Consider the following 19,276-nt stretch of genomic DNA (forward strand, 5'->3'; position numbering starts at 1 on the left):
TTTCCACTATTCAGTGGCCTAGTTTTTGATGGTCGAATGCACCAATAAGTGCTATTCATCATATTTATACAAAAATTATGTTGTGTGTGTGTATATATATATATATATATGTATTCATTTTGTAGCCTTTCCCAGTTAGCAGTTTAATGTTTCTTACACAGTTTCTCTCATGGAAATGCAAAGAGCAATTCTGAGTTTGTGGGTAGAAATCCAGAGCTAGCAAGTTTGTGCTGTCCCCATGGGTGTCCCTGGTGGCTCAGATGGTAAAAAAAAAAATCTGCTGGCAACGCAGGAGACCCGGGTTCAATCCCTGGGTCAGGAAGATCCCCTGGAGCAGGGAATGAATACCCACTCCAGTATTCTTGCCTGGAGAATCCCATGGACAGAGGAGCCTGGCAGGCTATAGTCCATGGGGTCACAAAAAGTCAGACACAACTGAACAATAACGCAACTTTCACTTTCATGGTTTCTAAACCATGGGCTTGTTGGCCCTCAAATTTCTCTAGTAAGTTTTATTTGAAATTAACCTTGGAGGAGGGGAGCAGACAGGTAGATGAGAGGATCCCCATCATTCCTGATCAGACCATATACATCTCATATATGACTCTTGAAAACACTGGACACAGATACCTACACGTAGAAAGTGCTCTGTAACTATAGGCCCATGAGAATTTTTAACCCCTGACTTCAAGCTACCAATTCTCCCGCAGCTAACGTCCTTAAGTTTTATTTATTTAGTGATATTGTGAAGTAAGTTTGGAAATCGCTGGTGGCTTATATAAAAGCATGGACTGACCTATCTTAGTTATGTCATTAAGCAATACCTGAAGAGAGAGGTCAGTTCCAAGTTGAGGTTCACGCTCAGCTCATGCCGTTGCCTGTTGGTTATTTTTTCCAGATCAGCAAGACTCTTACCTTGAAGAGTCTTGAGCCCTCCACCTGAGCTCTGTTTCCAGAACTTTCCTCAGCTTTGTTAGTCTGTCCCTCGTTGTTGTTCTTCTCTGTGTATGAAAACGGTGACCTTGGTTTTGGAATAATATTACACTGTAAATCAAATTCTGCCTCAAAAGAACTCTTCCACAGTTTTCTGCATTCCTGAACAGGTTACAAAATGTCACAATTCAGTAAGGCCAATTATTAGATTTTCATTTAATGGGCAGTTTTAATGTTCTCAGAGAATCTGAATAGTAATAGCATTTTAAACTACTGCATTCCATTTAAAGACTCACAACGAGTTCTTCTCTCTTTGAGTGTACCTTGTTATATTTTTGGGTATCATTTAAATTCAGGCTCCCAATCTGTAGGAAAAATCAATGAGTTAATGAATAACCTCATTTTTAAAACTTTTCAAATATTTTATCCTAATTATAAGGCATATCTAGTGACATTAATTTGATGAAATCCCAAATCATCAGATTGTGCAGAATAGCCCTTACCAAGGATTAATTTAGAGCATTTTCAGTTTAACAAATGTACTAGTTTTTAGGACCAGATCATGGCTTTGCTTACTGTGAGAAAAACTTCCTACTGTTAAGGTTTGAGGTCCATGTCGGTATAGGTCAAACTTTGTGTTTTTTTTAATCTCATAGTTATGTTTGTTTACCATGTTTTATTTAACCTGTTAAATGAGAAGCTTTCCTGCTATAAATAATAATCACCCCTGATGTATAGAGCAAATTCTTCTTGGTAAATCGCTCCCACGTGCACCGTCCACCAGTTTGGTGAGCTTCAAGGTTATTCTCGGGCCCTACAGTGAGTAAACAGCCAAGCCAAGTCCAAGACCAGTGACCGTCCACACACAACTGGTGTGCTTCATGTAAACCACATCATATCCTGTGGGGAATAAGCCAGCAAATGATGGCTGTTTAAGTCAGTTATTCTCTGCCGTGTTGTTCGCGGCTCATAGGCTGTTCTCTGGGACAGCAACAGAAAATGCATTCTCTGTAGAGATCGAGCCTACAGTTTGTGAGAAACCCACACAGTAGGCGTCATCTCAGTCCTTCCTACTATCCAGATGCCTATGTGGTTCTCTGTTTTAATCCTTGTCCCTCTTTATCCTCATCAATTCTGTGTCCTTTCTCCAGCTGAAGATATTTCTGATATTTACTCTTAAGGAAGTAGAAATCACTTATAAGCCTCAGTTGGTCAATCCTCCCAGCTGCCCGGTAAGATAAGTCTAGAGTAGGTAACACAAGCCCCTCACTACTCCTTCAACATTTGGATGAGTCACCGAGTTACTAACCAAACCTAAATCTCCTAGTTCCCAGGCTGCTTCTCTGTTCTTGACCTACCATCAGCCAGAAAGTTGTGGGTATTATGTTATATTCAGCTGGTCAGTCAGTAACTTAAATGTATTCTTGCATATTTCCTTGGATGGGACCAATACAGAAGCAACATGTATCTTTGGTAAAAGCTCACAGACTGTGGAGTTACAAAAATCAAAGTCTTCCTGGAAATGTTCATCTTCTTAATAATTCATCTGCTAGACCCACAAGAGGACTCAATATCTGTGGACTAAATTATATAAATCCAGCCAAAGGTAATAATCCAAAGGGGAAGAAAGGAAAAAGAATAAATGGGGGGAGAGGAGAAACTAAGTAGAGAGGCACTTCCCCTCCTAAAGAAGCTGTGCTTCGTGCAACACTTGGCCGGTAAAGAAAATCTGGCATCAGGACAGACTTGCCCCACCCCAGGTTTCCACTCATATTTCACTTCCACCCCTCTACTGCCCCAAACGTGAACCAGTTTGCTTCTGCTGCTAACGGAGGCTGGTGTCGGGTCAGGGCATTGTGACTGCATAGCATCTCATTGTGCTGCATACAGATTTAATGGATTCAGACCATCAGGATGTGCTCTCCTGTTGTGGTTTTTAAATTTGGAGTGACAGATGTTGACCACCTGTAAACTTCAGTGGAGCAAAAGGTGCTTCTAAGGTGAAGAGGCCTCTACAACCAGGCCCAGATTGCAAGGTACACCTTCTAGTCAACTCAGGAGTTCCACTGAACGCCTGTCTCCTGTTCCTGATATAGGACCCATGTCCTACCTCCAGGAGCCTCTTTCCATGTTTCCCTGTCTACCTGACTTCACCTGGAATGGCCCCCACTGCCCATCCCATTCTGAACCTCTGGGTTTGGAGGCTGGGCTCCTGGTCCACATGGATGGCCCCTTCCTCTCAAGCCCCTTTCTCTCTCTGACCACTGTGCGGCACTGGCCAGCCCAGTAGAGCATTAGTACTCAGTCACTACTTAAGCCAGAGAAGGCAATGGCACCCCACTCCAGTACTCTTGCCTGGAAAATCCCATGGACGGAGGAGCCTGGTAGGCTGCACTCCATGGGGTCGCTAGGAGTCGGACACGACTGAGCAACTTCACTTTCACTTTTCACCTTCATGCATTGGAGAAGGCAATGGCACCCCACTCCAGTACGCTTGCCTGGAAAATCCCATGGATGGAGGGGCCTGGCGGGCTGCAGTCCATGGGGTCGCTAAGAGTCAGACACGACTGAGCGACTTCACTTTCACTTTTCACCTTCATGCATTGGAGAAGGAAATGGCAACCCACTCCAGTGTTCATGCCTGGAGAATCCCAGGGACAGGGGAGCCTGGTGGGCTCCGTCTCTGGGGTCGCACAGAGTCGGACACGACTGAAGCGACTTAGCAGCAGCAGCAGCAGCACTACTTAAGCCTCTTAGGAATCTAGAAACCAGGACTTTCCTCCTCAGCCTCAGAACTGGAGAACCTTGCGTATGATTTCTTCATCGTTATTGTCATGATTGCTGTTGTCAACTTAATTGCCATTTATTTGAAGAGCACCAAAATGCTAAGTGCTGTATAATCATTATCTCATTTCATTTCACCCTCAGAGCAAACCTGTAAGGGAGGCATTATTATTTTCTTTTACAGATGAGGAAACTGAGGCTTAGCAAAGTTCAGTCACTTGCTCAAAGTCATACAACTATCAAGTCTCAGCCAGGATTGCAGCCAGTCACGTCCATCAGCCTTACGAGCTCAGCTCTCCTTGTCAGAAACCTGATACCAGCTGGGTTCTCATCCTGCAGTCAGCCTCCAAAGAACCCAAGTAACTACATGTGGTCAAAGTGAAACCTCTGTTTACAGATCAGACTATGCTTCTGTTAGTATGTTTCATTTAGAGTATCAGTGATATTTTCAGTGATAAGCTAAGAGTTTTAAGAAAATACCTAAGCCTATTTACCAGCTCCTTTCACCTTAAATGGGGGGCAAATGCTACAGTAGCCGTGAACAACTCATGTTCATATGCCAAAGTTGGCATATGAAGTGATTTCCCAAGAGGTTGCTACCATAAGAGCAGAGGCAAAAATGGCAGAAAAAGTCTTTCGCGCTCTCCACGTCCCTTGGTGCCCAACTCTTTCCCTCCATTCCTCCCACCCCAGCACTTTTGGTCACTTCTGATGGTCTGATTCTCCTGATTGTGACCCCACCTGGTGCAATCTGTCCCATAAATGTAATCCCCAGTGAAAACAGCCCATGAGAGACAGTCTCCTGGAAGAGCACTCTGAGGAAGGGAAGTCACACAAGACTTCATCTTGGGACATGACCAAGTTTTATAGGAGTAGAAATGGAAACTGTTAATACTGTGATTTTTTGTTGTTGTTACACGGGTGGCATGTGGACTCCCAGATCCCCGACCAGGGATCAAACCTCTGCCCCCTGCATTGGGAACATGGAGTTTTAACCACTAGACCACTAGCGACAGTTAATATTCTTACTATTAATAATAATAGTTATTATTACTCTGGACTTCTACCTCTGCTTCGACAGCCCCCTGTTTTTCATGCTCTGTTGGATCTCTGACCAAATTCCTCGTCATTCTGTGTCTTTCCCCTGCTTCACTTGTCTTCATAGAACATAGCACTGCCTGGAATTGCATTATATACTTCTTGGTTTATTAGCATCTCTTTACATCTATAGGAAGTAAGCTCCATGAGAGCAGGAACATTGCTTTGCTTGCTGCTGTAAGCCTAGCATCTGCCAGAGGGTTTGGCACATAGTAGCTGCTGAATAAATATGTATCAAATGAAAGGATCAGCCCCTTTTCATGCGTCTTCTGAGCAGGGCAGCTTTTACTTTTTAGCCCAGTTTTTGTCCAAAAGAACAAATTTAAGTAGCCATGAAACTTGTGATTTTGCTGTAATTATTGCTTGAGAGGAGGTGAATTTTTTTTCTTTAAAAGGCCAATTTCAACTTGACATACAGAAAACAGTTAAGTAAAATACTAGCTTAGGTGGGGCTCAGGTGCAGTAAAGTCAGGAAAATGGTATCTGAGTGTCGGGCAAACACTATGAGATCAGAAAACACTGATCTAACAAAATTCACCATTATATCAGTGGCTATCCTTCACGTGAGTAAAAAATTGTATTGATCCACACAATTCATTCGAGCCAGCTTCTCCAGCCTCACGTCATGTGCACTGTGTACACAGTTCTCTTAGAATTATCTTTGATGTTGGCAATTATAAGTAATGTGCATAAAATTAAATCCAAAACACATCCCCATTTGAGTCTAAATGCTTACTCTTTTAAGATGTGCCCATGACTTTAAAGTTTTAAAGATGTACCTGTGATTTTAAAGGATTAAACCCCAGGCTTTTTTTTTTTTTTAATAATTTTTTTTAACCTTTTGGGTTCCATGATACCTGGTAATTTAGCATGTAATGTTGGGGTAGGATCAAGAATATTCAAGAATAAATTGTACCATATTGTTAGTTCTCCCTAATCTTACAGAAATGAACAACTGCAAATTACTGAATTTTTAATTTCCTTTGAAAGTGAAAAGTGAAAGTCGCCCAGTCCTGTCTGACTCTTTGCAACCCCATGGACTATACAGTTCATGGTATTCTCCAGGCGCCAGAATACTGGAGTGGGTAGCTTTTCCCTTCTCCAGGGGATCTTTCCAACCCAGAGATCAAACCACATTGCATTACCAGCTGAGCCACAATGTCTCTTGAATCTCCCAACAAAAAGAAAGAAGGTATATACTAATGGCTAATTTAAATGCTAAAAGGGCAGGTAGGGCTTGGCAGATACTTCCCAAGTAAACCAAATTAGCCTACCTATCATTATGATTCTTTTTTAAAACACTGCATTTTATGGAAAATGTTTTCCATATGTTTTCATGGTTCCAGGTTTCAGGGAGCTTCTGTGTGAAAATCTTTGCAAATGAAATTATAAAATTAGGACTAATGGATGGGGTAGATGATTGGACAGGGGGACATAAATAGTGGGGCTGAAACTCTCTTGTTAATAAAAAATATTGGTTTCCGTATTTTAAGAAAAAAATCTCATGCTCCCCGTCTAGACCCCTAGACCTATAGTCAGTGAGTCTGTGAACTTCTGTTTCCCTGCCAGATACTTGTTCCTGGCTGGAAGACACTTTGTGATATTTGTTTGATGACACACACCTGCTGGGTAGATGAAAAGCTCCTGCTCCTGAGGATGACCTACTTCAAGGGCACAGTAAGCTTCTGAGAACTTTGGCAGGTTGTCCTTAAATCATTTGAGCGCATCTTGATATCACCTGTGGAACATATCTAAGTGCGTTTGCAGGCTTGTTGGAGGCAGAGTCGCTAACCCCAGGGAAGAGATTTCAGAGTCAATAATGGCTTTGTGAGTGTCCTGAGACAGGGAAGACACACTGCTTGACCCAACCCGCCTCTGGCATGTGAAGTGTGGTTCTCGGCAGTCAGGATGGGATTGGCCCAGGCACCTGGCTCCATGGAGTGGACCATCCGGAAGGGGGGATCTTAGAGGAATCCATGTGAGTGTGGTCCAAGGTACAGAGATGGGCCAGATGGGAGAAGGAGGGAGAATGAGGGTCCTAGGTGAGCAAAAGGACCGTGAGAGAAATTCGAATGAAGTGTTTCCCTGGGAGTTCACGGCACAGAGAGATACGGCACAGAGAGATACCCGGTTGAGAATAGGGAAGAGTATAGGATGTTTCAAAACCATGGTGACATTGTCACCAAATACATTCTTTGAAGCCAACTTGTCTTTACACATTCATCTCTGCAAACATTTATTGAGCACCAGCTACTGTGACAAGGCAGGCCTTAGGCAGTACAAGATACACATCTAAGTTATTAATATCTATCTCTTAGCGTCGTGAAAAAACATACCTACACAGGAGTATAATTGTAAGTTTAAATAGGACAGTAGAGGTACACGAGGAGTTCTTTGCTCTGTCAGGCTTCCTGGAGTTGGCGATGCCTGGCCTGAATTCTACAGAGTGCGAGTTAACCAAAGAAGAGAAAAGAGACTTGGAGGAATTAAAACGATATGTTGTGCTCAGAAACAACAAGCTTTCTCGTTTTACTGAATACTGAAAAAGGCGAAGCAGGATCAGTGGGTACCTTGAAGGGCCTAGAACTTCCTTCCCATCTCACCAGCCCCTTGCCACCACTGCCTGAGTAAGTGGACAGCCCTTGCCACACAAATGCAGCTTCAAAGCAAGTTCCCTCCTGCCCCTTGCTGCCCTAAGCGCCTCTGTATGGAAAATCCAGAGATTCCATGAAAGGGGGTCATGGACCTACTTCTGAGAAGCTTAAGCTCCGAATCATGAGTGAGTTGGGATATTACTTGATTTAGAGTTAGAAGGAATCTTTGTCCATTACTTTTATCTGCGTTGTCAAGAGGTAATGATTTGAAATCCTTGGCTCCAAATGCCCTATGCCCTCGGTATTATTTGTGATACGAGTCTCCTTTCAGGTCTCTTTCCCTACTCTTCTGGTTGTATTGCTGTGTAATGAACCAAAATGTAATGGCTTAGAATAACAATCATCATCTCTCAAGATTTCTGTGGGTCAGGATTTGAGGAGCAGCCTGGCTGGTTGTTCTGGCTCAGCATCTCCCATGAGGTTGTCTTCAGATGGAGCCTGTAGCTGAAATAGTTGGAAAGAGAGGATGGAGGAGTAGCTAGAGACTGGCTAGGACTTCCTCCTGTTACCTCTTTATCAATCTGGAGGTTTTTCCACGTAGACTGTCTACATGAGCTAGTCTGGGCTTCTTTACAGCATGGCAGCCTCAGGCTTGCCACCTCAGACCCCCAAAAATGAGTTTAAGAGCAAGGCTGCATGACTTTTATTACCCTGGTCTAGGAAGGTGGCTCAATGGTAAGGAATCTCCCTGCCAGTTCAGGAGACACAAGAGACATGGATTTGATCCCTGGTTTGGGAAATCCCCTGGAGGAAGATATGGCAACCCACTCCAGTATTTTTGCCTGGAAAATTCCATGGACAAAGGAGCCTGGCAGGCTACAGTCCATGGGGTCTCAAAGAGTTGGACATGACTGAATGATTGAGCACTCACTCACTCAGGAAGTCACACAGTGTCACCCGTGCTGCATTTTATTCCTCCAGACAGTCACAAGGGCCCACCACGTTTCCATGGGAAGGGACGTAGACCTCCACCTCTTGATGCAGGAGCGGCGTGGTTGGGGAAAATCAGTGAGATGGAAATATTTTGTAGCCAATGTTAGAAAATATAATGTGCCACACACCCTTCAAAACATTTCCTTCTGCTCATGCAATCCTTTAAATTACTTAAATATTATCAATAATTTACTTGTCATGATGTTACCCAAAAGCTTTCTTGTTCCCTTTCCACACCAAGATCGAAGGCTTCAGTGCACACACACAAACCAAAATACTTCCATTGTCTACATGAGAGTCAGTCACTCTAGTGTATGGCATTCCTTTCAAAATGATAACACTTTATAAGCATATATCCTATTGCCCCATCTTCAAAGACGCTATACTTCAATTGGACACTGGTTTTTTTTTTTTAATTGAAATATAGTTTATTTACAATGTTGTGTTGGTTTCTTGGGTGCAGTGAAGCAATTCATCTTTTATATTCTTTTCATTATGGTTTATTATATGATATTCAATATAGTTCCTTGTGCTATATAGTAGGACCTTGTTGTTTATCCACTGTATATATAATAGTTTGCATCTGCTAATCCCAAACTCCCAATCCATCCCTCGCCACCTCCCCACCCACCTCGGCACCCACAAGTTTGTTCTCTATATCTGCATGTCTGTTTAATAAATAGTTCATTTGTGTCATGTTCTAGATTCCACATATAAGTGATATCAAATGGCATTTGTCTTCTCTTTCTGACTTAACTTCACTTAGTATGATCATCTCTAGGACCATCCACGTTGCTGCAAATGACATCATTTCATTCTTTCTAATCAGAGACAGTTAAATCCAAATATTGTTTGTATCTTTCTCTGAGAGGCTCTTTTTTATGTTACTACAGCAAACCAGAGCCTCAGGAGTAAATGACTTCCAGTCTCTCCTTATTTGCCATTCCCTGGGTGCGCTAATGCCGCTCGTGACAGGGTTGGTCAGTAGCATTTTGTGAAGTAACGTTAGCCTGTTCTTGGTAGGAAATCTTCTGATGTAAAGTTAAACTATTGATGTAAATTTTACATTTTTATATAAGTACTATTGCCAGTATGCTATTTTAATAAGGACTTTTAGTTTTCACACATACATAGTGAACAGAAGTTGAGTTCTTCAAATGTTTTCTGTTAAAACTGGGTTAGAGGGGATTTTTCACCCTTGGATAACCTAGAAAAGAATTATAGCTCTATTTTAAAATCCCTTCTAGTTCAAGAGTTATCCAAGCAAATGGTGTTGACCAAGGTGTTTGAATACACCCGTAATAATAATGCCAGCCTTTCATAAAGCTAAGTAATCAGGAATAATGCTAAAAATAAGAAGACAGTCATTTATTTACTTTGTTTGGCATTGTTAGTACTAATAATGCATTTCAACACAGTGGAATTGCTAGATAATGCTTTTGTGACTTTTATGCAGGTTATTGTTATTTAAATGAACAGTCGACTGCACTGTAATGAAGAAATGCAAGCTTTCCCAACTCAGTTATCAACCAGGATTCTAGGAAAATGAGAATTTGTGTCTGCCTTCATTCACAGAGCAAACTGGAGGTCACTGTTTTCAATATGAACCTTTTTTTAGCGTTTCAACAGTGAATAATTAGGAGCTGCTGCTTCTGAAATTACCTGTATTCACTGTAGAGAAGGGAAGACTTTTATCTTCCACGATGAAATACATTTTCTCATTCAAATTTCATCATTCTTTTTTTAAATGGCATTTCACACCGCTGAGTCAATCCTGGGTAGCATAAAATAAAAGAAATACATTTCGTGTGCTGCTATAGCCTTGTTTATTCAATTTACTTCCTTAAATTTCAGCTCTGCCTTGAAAAATGATCCAAATGCAAAAATGGGCTTAAAGCAGTTGAACATATAAAGCAATTATCCACGTGGAATACTATTATACAAACACATGTGTTCTTTGCACTTTAATTTAAATTGAATTGATCTTTGATCCTTATAATTTAAAGATCATGGGCTTCTATTGAGTTTTTAACAGCTTTAAGATACGGTTTACATAGTCTACAATTCACCCATTTAAAGTGTACGACTGAATGGTTTTTAGTATATTCACCAAGTTGTGCAGGCATCACTGCAGTCAATTGTAGAACATTTTCATCACCCCAAAACGAAATCTGGTACCCATTAGCAGTCACTCCCCAATTCCCACTAGCCCCTTACAACCACTAATCAACTTTCTGTCTCTATGAATTTGCCTATTCTGGACATTTCATATAAATGAAATCATGTAGTATGTGATCTTTTGCTCCTGGCTTCTTTCACTTAGCATAAGCTTTTCAAGTTTCATCTGTTGTAGCCTGTATTAGTCCTTCATATCTTTTTGTTGCCTACTAATATTACAGATTTTATTTATCCATTTATTAATTGGTGAACATCTAGGTCGTTTCTACCTTTTTGGGTGTTACAACTAACACTGCTGTAAACAGTCACATCAGGTTTTTGTTTGGACATATGTTTTCATTTCTGCTGGCTGCATACTTAGGAGTAGAACTGCTGAGTCGTATGGTAACTCTATGTTTAACTTTTTGAAAAAGTGCTGAACTGTTTTCTAAAGTAACTGGACTGTTTTACATTTCCACCAGCAATGTATCGGGGTTCCAATTTCTTCACATCCTCGCCAACACTTGTTATTGTCTGTCTTTTTGATTATAATTATCCCAGTGGATGTGAGGTACTGTCTCTCTGTGGTTTTGATTGGCATTTCCCGGTGTGGCTAAGATGTTGAGCGTTTTTTTTAATGTGTTTATTGGCCATTTGTATTTCTTCTTTGGAGAAATACCTGTTTCAATTGAGTATTTTAAAATTCTGTTACCTCACCTTAGGAATGTGGCTAGGAGAACTAAGTTGGAAACAAATATATCTTTCTAAAAGGAGTAATTTTCAAAACAGATTTAAAATTGAAGACATTGTTTTTACAATTGTAGTATCTTTGGATTATACAAGAATTGAACTGCTTTCAGGAATCAGTTTACTTCTGAAACTATTTTCAATTTGATTAGCAATATGTCAGATCTTCATGGTCCCAGAGTCATACCTAGAAAATAGCTTAAAGATCTGTTTGTCCAATTAACTCATTTTACAAATTAGGTAACTGAGAGCCTAAAAAATTAAATATGTGGGTTATACAGAATTAAAGATAGACTTAGAGCTCTATTCAGGTGGAATCCAGAGAACTGAATGTCTCTACTTAATGTAGAGAAAATAATGCATTTTTCAAATGGGTTCTCAGTGATTAATAAAAAAAAATAATGATGAAGTGCTCTGCAGTTAGAATCCACAGTATTTATTGTTGGGTACTTAACACATACTATTTTATTTTAACCTCATAGTAGCACATGTAAGATTGATATTATTTTTCTGTCCCATTGTGTATAAGGGAGCAGGTTAGCTAACTTGTTGAATGGTGCCTACATAGTAAGTGGCAAACTCTAACCCAGACCTTCTGATTCCAAGTCCATAGTTTTGTTTCCTCCAGTCTTCACAAAAAGACAGCATTGACACATTGTTACCCATGCCATCTTGCAAGCCTTTTGCTGACAAAAGTAATTTTGAATCACTGACACAAGTAACCCATAGGTGGCATCATGGAGCATAATTTACCATCATTGATGTAGTTATTTAGCAGCACTAATATACCTAACTTTGGAAATAAAATCTAAGTTTCAGGTCACAGAAGAATTATTTGAATATAAAAATATTATGTATATATAATATATATAGTACATTAAAATATCTACTAATATAATAACATGTTTTAGAGTTCTTTTCAATTTCAAAGAGCTCCCAGGTGGTAAAGAATCCACCTGCCAATGCAGGAGATACAGGTTCAGTCTCTGGGTTGGGAAGATCCCCTGAAGAAGGAAATGGTAACCCACTCCATCATTCTTGCCTGGGAAATCCCATGGACAGAGGAACCTGGCAGGCTACAGTCCATGGGGTCGCAAAGAGTCAGACATAACTGAGCAACTGAGCACACACACAGAATTCAATTACAAAGCATCTGACTTACACTTTTGATTTGATGTTTACAACTATGCGGTTAAGTTTCTCATTGTCCTTGTTTTTATGGATTTGTCATGTTTATGACGACACTAAGGCCTGAAGGACTTGCATCAGTTGCTGTAGCCATAATGTCTCCGTCAGAGCTACATATCAGATGCAAGTCTCTTGGCTCCTGTGTAGGCCTGTGTTCGCTCCAGTGTACCATGCTGCGCCTTAATGATGTGCTGAAGGACACTCATTTGAAAGAAGAGGAGACTTGATGCCATTATTCCAGACAACAACAGAGCTCTGAACAAGTAGAAGTTATAGGGAGGCAATTTTGAGGCCATATAAAGAAGACTTGATCTGCCCAACAATGAAATGTGTTGTCTTGTGAAGGAGTGAGGTCTCTTGTCATTGAACTGTTCAAGCTAGAGCTGGATGACCATCTGGGAGGATGCTCTAAGAGGGATTTCTGCAGTGTGTGTGTGCGTGTGTGTGTGTGTGTGTGTGTGGTATTGTTGTCAAGAGAAATGAGGAGGCACTCACAGTCCCTTCCAACTATGAGATTGTGGATCTTTGTTGTTACTTAAGAGAATAAGCTGGTTTAAGGAGTCCTTTGTATCCTTACTGAAGAAAGAGACTGATTGAAAAACTCCTGTCTGTACAGTTTTCTGTTTAACAGAGAGTAACCAAATTTATCAGCTTGAATTACTAGTTTCCAAACAGAACAGCACTTCCCATCTGTTTATAGACACTCTGCACAACAAAGGTCCCATATTCAAAGAAGTTTAAATATGAGCCTTTAGTATGATATTGTCCTTTGTGACTATCGAAGAGGAAGAAAATGTGTGGCAGTGTCGACTGCATCTTTTATTTTGGCAAAGCTGTTCAGAAGCGCATCTGTCAGTTTCACCCAGGGATTCCTAGCCCTGGTTGCACATGAGAATCACCTGGGGAGCTTTTTAAACACACCGATGACCAGGCTCCACCCCAGACCACATGAATCTAAATCTCTAAGGACGGGTTCCCAGCGTCAGTGTTTTTTAACAGCTGTCCAGATGATTCTTCTGTGAAACCAGGGTTAAGATGAACTAAAGCATAAACTCAGCAAACTCTGGACATTTGCTTTGTCATTTTGGCCACTCTTTGGAACTCAGATTATCCATTCAGAACCAAAGCTCGTAAGTTTTAGCTAATGTGGCTAAATTAGTCAAAACTAACGTGGCTAATGTGGCTAGAGGCAGCATCTCACAGTAGTTCGCACCACTGCTCTAGAGCCAGAAAGCCTGACTTTTTCCACTTACTAGTTCTTGATTTGGGGCAGGTTATTTTCATGTCTCTGTACCTCTGTTTCTTCATTTGTACATGGAGATTACAATGCTACTCATATGATAAAAACTAAGATAAAGACCTGAAAGAAAATACCAGCCTGGCATACCACGACATTACAGTCGCCATCATCACCGTTGCTTTGCTGCTCTTACTAGCAGTAGCTGTAGCAGTAATGCTCCTGGCGTAGGAGCTAAGCTCCTACTGAGAAAACAGGCTGTTCCGTACAAGGCTGCAAACAGGACTGACCTTACTTGAAAACTAAAGACTCTTTTCAGCTACTCTAGCAAGAGTGTACTCCCTCAGATTCAGAACTTTCCAATGAAGTGGAATGTTTTGCATCAAGTTTTTTGCAAGAAGCCGAAGCTTGAGCCAGGCAACCTCCCACAGCTCTCTCCAGCTTTTTATTCTGCATGAAGAATAGGCCAGAGCTCTGCCAGCCAGGAGCCTGGGCTGAAGGGTGATATTGGGTCCCCGCTGGATAACTGGGAGGGCCACGAAGCACTGTGTATGGCAGGATGACCTCCCGAATTCTATGGGTAATCTCCAGTTTCCAACCGCCACCCTGCTGAACCGTGGGACCTACGGTCCAGAAAGCATGGTTGCTATTCAATAGGAAGCAGCGGCTCCAAACTCCAGCATCCGTGGCTAATCGTGCAAAAAAGTAAATACAATTAGGGTGTGTGGGACAGCCTCAGAGAAAAATTAAAGTGCACAATTAGGCCTAGTTTCTGTTTAATTTTCAGTTGAAGAAATAACTGAGGCGGCTGTAGTCATTGAGGGTACAGTAGCAAGAGTCCCTGACTCTCTCGCTTGAGGACAAGTGTAGACATTTCATGGATATTACAGGTTCTCTAGCACACACTTTCCATGAGACAGCCTCCAAGTGCAATTGTGGAGATTGTGGAATATTCCTAGGAGGAGCTCAAAGGATTGTAAAGCTGAATAACATCTTTGTCTTGAGAACTTATGTGAGAAACTGTTTTTTTTTTTTTTCCTCCCTTTTCTCCTATAAGCATTTTGTGGCTCACCATTGCAGACACTGCATATCTTTGTAGCCCACAAAGTCCCTATGTTAATAGTTGTTTGGTAGTTGTGGTCACTTAATTGAAAAAAGCTGGCTTGGAGATATTACAGGTCCCAATAGGTCATTTTTGTATCAAGTATGGTGTTATTACCTTTAACTAAACCCCCTCCAAATCCAAATTTATTACAGTTCTTTAAATGCATTAATAACATACAAGAGGATAGAGAGCTGGAGAAAAGATGTGTGTGGCCTCAAATATGCCAGTCATCTACAGTTCTGAGGGTTGCTTGCCATGGCATATTGCCAGCGATGCATTATGGAATCCCAGATGGCATGGTTCCGTGGGTACTCATTTTGGATTTGCTCTGGGAATGAGGTTAAAGAGGATGCTAGGCAATGGCTGGAGTTCTCTTCCTTGCCTCTCCCAGAGTAGATCCTGAAAGCCTCCATCCCCTCCCACCAATCAGACAGCTGCCCCAACCTCTCTTGGGGACTGTGGACTCAGCATAATTGCTGCCGCCCCATGAGTTCCCAGGCATCTAGTTACCCAGTTCTGCAGAGGCCAGGAAGAGTGAACTCCCTGGTGTGACCTGTGCTTGGCCTCCTCAGACCCTAGGGCTCAGGCAAGTGTGGTGGGCATGAATTCAAAGACTCGATAGATAAGGGTTGTGTTTTTCATCAGCTTGCCTGTCATAACTTGCTTTATTTTCTGGGAGAGTCTCTCGCTTAAAAAAAAAAAAAAAAAGAAAACACCTTTTCTCACAGAAATTTATATAACACATACAGAAAAAAAAAATACTGTAGTGGACCCTCATCTCCCAACACCCATCTTTCACAATTACCAACATTTAGCCATTCTTGTTTTCTTGTTCTTCTCTTTTTCTTTTGTTTTCCCAGAGTATTTTAAAGCAAATTCGAGATAATCTGATTTTAACTATACATATTTTATTAATAGTATGTAGCTCTAGTACACACAGAACAACTTTTCAAAAACTACCCTTATCACAGCTGACAACTTTAATGATTGCATGCCCTGGCCAGGTTAAGTTTTCCCTAATTATTTTACAAACATCCACACATAACTGGGCAGTTTGAATCAGGATCCAAACAAGATGCACCTGTTGCATTTGACCAGCCTAGCCTTAAACCTCTTTCAACCTATTACAGATATTGCTCCTGTTTTTATAGTATTTATTTGTTGAAGAAACCAGATCATTGTCCTGTAAAAATGTCCACATTATGTATTTGACTTATTGCATCCTCATTGTACTGTTTTATGTGTTCCTCTCTCCTCTGTACTTCCTGTAAATTAGTGCTGAGCTCTGAAGACTTGATGAAATTCAGGTTCAATTGTATCACATCAGGAGGCATAACAACTTTTATTGATGTCAAAATTGATAGTGAGTTCAGATATGGCCAGCCTGATTTATCCATTGTGAAGTTGTCTATCTACCTGTTAACAGTTACAGTTACTTAATAATCACTACCTACATCCATTAGAGGTTACAAATGGAGATTCTCAATTCTGCCATTCTTTCTGCACATATTAGCTATTATTCTGTATATTAATAGAACTTATCATTATCAACTATTGGCTCACTCTGAAATACAGTTCATACAAGAGAAGCAGGCATAAAAGCCTCTTTCCATTGGTTTATCAGTTTTCAGAATATTGAATAGCTCCAGCAACCTCCAAAAGTGGCTTTTGGAGTTTGTTTGTTGAATACTATTTAAAAACTTAAGGTTTTGTCTGTTTCATATGCATCAGTCCACTGTAGTCATACTCTTTGATATTCAGAGAGCCCATCTTTCATCAATGGGAGTCCCTTCTAGATGCCTCCGGTCACCTTTGAATGTAATTCCTCTAGTATTTTCTGGCAGGATAAGGTACCCCAGGCTCCTGGCCTGAATCTGGAATCAGCCGTTTCTACAAGGAATCCTGCTGCCTTTCTATGCGTGTAAAGGCCACAGTCCGGGCACTAGGGGTAGATTCATTCTTCAGATGGTTATATTTGTGTTGGAATGGCAACCCCCATCTTCCTGGATATCTCATTATTCCAGCACCTTGTGGTCATCTGGTTCCACCTAGGTACTCCCTGCCTCCCACACGCCTACAGCAGCCAGTGTTCACCTCTCCTCCTCTCAGACCCGACCTTCTCTCTCAGTCCGTCTGTCCTTCCCTTCTAAGTCAGATGCTTCACTCATCTTTGAGCTTCTAAGATGCCAGCGTGAAGAACACCTTTCTACTGCTGAAGAATACTTGTATCCTTTTCATGGACTAATTTTTATTTAATTTGTGAAGAAAGTTAACCTCCTGTTGCTATCCAAGACTTTGGTAGACGAATTTAGTCTCTTTCTTAACCCAGAAGAGCAGTGCTTTGAAACACCTTGGAAATGGTCAGCCCAGTCATCAGGTCAGGGGAGGTTTCATGAAAACAAACACCCCTCAGGTGTGTGTGTTTCCCTGGGAATCACAGGTGGGTGCATGTTGAAATTTTTAACTCGAGTTGCTGGGTAATGAAAAAGTGTTGAGAAGTTAGTTTATCAGAAGCATTTTTCCACATACCACCGTGTATGTCCACATACCCATTCGAACATAAGATGAAAACTAGGGTCCTTCTCGCTAGAAAAATGCACATACACATAAAATTTTATAGACAATGGTCTTCAAGGACTTCAGACTATTTTGGGGTTGAATTTATTTTCACAGACTAGGTCCTGCTTTGACTGGCTTGTTGGAGGCTGCAGGATATGGAGGTGGGGCATGAGTCTGGACAGAAAAGCACAAAACAGGAATCAGGGTGCAGGCTTTCAGTTGCTTCACTGAACATTTTTCATTCTTTGGTCTAGAGCTACTCCTGGTGCCAGTCCATGAACTGTATGCTGTTATCCTGTGATGTTGTAAGTGTAAAAATCGAGAGTAAGCATTTAAAAATATAGTGGTTTCCCCTTGCCACAACATCCAAACACACGGTCGGTGGACTGGTCTCATTGAACAGGGCGTAAACCATTTTGGGTGCTGTTGAGTACACTTTAGATAAGTTGCATGCGGCTTGTCGTGTTAATAGGACTCCGTAAGGAAACGGCAACCCACTCCAGTGTTCTTGCCTGGAGAACTCCCACAGGCAGAGGAGCCTGGTGGGCTGTATAGTCCATGGGGGTCACAAAGAGTTGGACACAACTTAATGACTACGTACCTATTAGTCCTCAAAAGTTTGGAAATGAAACATCCAAGCAAAAATTGTCCTTCATCTAAGATAGTGAGAAGCATCAGCAGTAAAACCCAAAATGGCTTTGCTCAGCCTGCTCTTGTGTGGTTTGAACCTGTCTTCCTCCAGCGTCTGCCTCCATCAAGCTTACCTAGAACAAGGCACACAGTAGGCCCTCATTAAATGTTGCTGAAAGAAGACAGAGCAGAGCCAAACTGCTCTTCCAAGAGAGAAGCTTCATTCTTTCCTGCATAAAAGATACCCTGCATAAAAGAATTCTCATGATCCCCAAGGAGTCAAAGTTGTATACATGAAGAAAACATATAGGAAATAAATTATAAGCAGCCATTCTTCATGAATACCTCCTAGAACATGGGCTGAGGAGAGGAGCTTTACGTAGCTGATCCTCGCAGCGGAAGTCCTGAGCTTTTGGGTGGCTTGTATTTCAGTGTATAGACTGCGTGGATCAACAAGTCAGAGCAGCCGGCATTGTCCATTCTCAAGGCTGAAAAACCAGTATGCAGCAGAGTGGGCTCAAGCTTAATAATACCAACAGCAGAAGGAAAATGAATCTTCATAAGATTTTATACATGAAAGGAAAAATGATGCAGTAGTATCTTTTTTTACCCTCCTGTCATATCTTTCTACCTTCCCTGAGGATCCAGGGTTATTAAAAGTCCACTTTCTGAAGGAATCCTAAATCTTGGTTTTAAAAAGTAGGCTTCTGAAAGCTCACCTTTAGCTCTCAAGACTCCTGGAAGCCCGAGGACCAACCAACCTCAACAGGACCCTGCCTCCCCTACTTCCACCTTACCCCCCATCCTCTGGCCCCAGTAAAGCCCACCCCACACTCCCAGGATGCCTTGCAGCTGCCCTGACGCTGTGCAGTGCATCTGTGACACGAACGGGCTGCTGAGGGGACAGTGTGGCTCCAGCTCACCAGTTGTCTCACTTACCAGAGAGAGGGATTTAACTCAGGACCACTTCTCAGATTCTTGGAGCCAGTCCCTGCTTAAGCCTTTCTTCCTCCCTCTCCTCCTCCCTCCCTCCCTTCATTCCTTCTTTGTTTCTTTCTCCCTCTCTCTATTTTAAATTGAGTGGAATCAGAAATATTATCTACCAATAGCTAAAGAATAAATATTGAGAATGCCTCACACAGCTGATGAAATCAGCAGTAGATGGCGTAGGGCGGGTCCGTGTGGCAGAATGACACCTGGTTTGTGTTTATCCACAACTGTTAAGTAAACTAGAAATTTCTGGGAATAATT

The 19,276-nt window shown here is 41.5% G+C and overlaps 1 protein-coding gene across 26 annotated transcripts in view; it reads left to right on the forward strand.

Moving 5' to 3' along the window:
• The window catches only part of VTI1A (vesicle transport through interaction with t-SNAREs 1A), a 381,817-nt gene that overhangs the window by 261,178 nt on the left and 101,363 nt on the right, over nt 1–19,276 (forward strand). The window contains exons 9-10 of one of the 26 annotated variants that reach the window (XR_008707243.1): nt 6,385–6,492; nt 9,859–10,742. The exons of 21 other annotated variants lie outside the window; for them this stretch is intronic. Coding sequence is in view for 1 of the 5 variants with exons in the window: in XM_055560800.1 (XP_055416775.1) it covers nt 9,859–9,877 (19 nt within the window). In the remaining 4 variants the exon portion in view is untranslated. Of the gene's footprint in view, nt 1–3,901; nt 6,355–6,384; nt 6,493–9,858; nt 10,743–19,276 lie in introns of those variants that run through there. 4 more of the 26 variants (XR_008707242.1, XM_055560793.1, XM_055560796.1 and 1 more) reach the window with 4 other exon arrangements.

This window comes from Bubalus kerabau, chromosome 22 (genome assembly GCF_029407905.1).
Source record: "Bubalus kerabau isolate K-KA32 ecotype Philippines breed swamp buffalo chromosome 22, PCC_UOA_SB_1v2, whole genome shotgun sequence".
Lineage (NCBI taxonomy): Eukaryota > Metazoa > Chordata > Mammalia > Artiodactyla > Bovidae > Bubalus > Bubalus kerabau.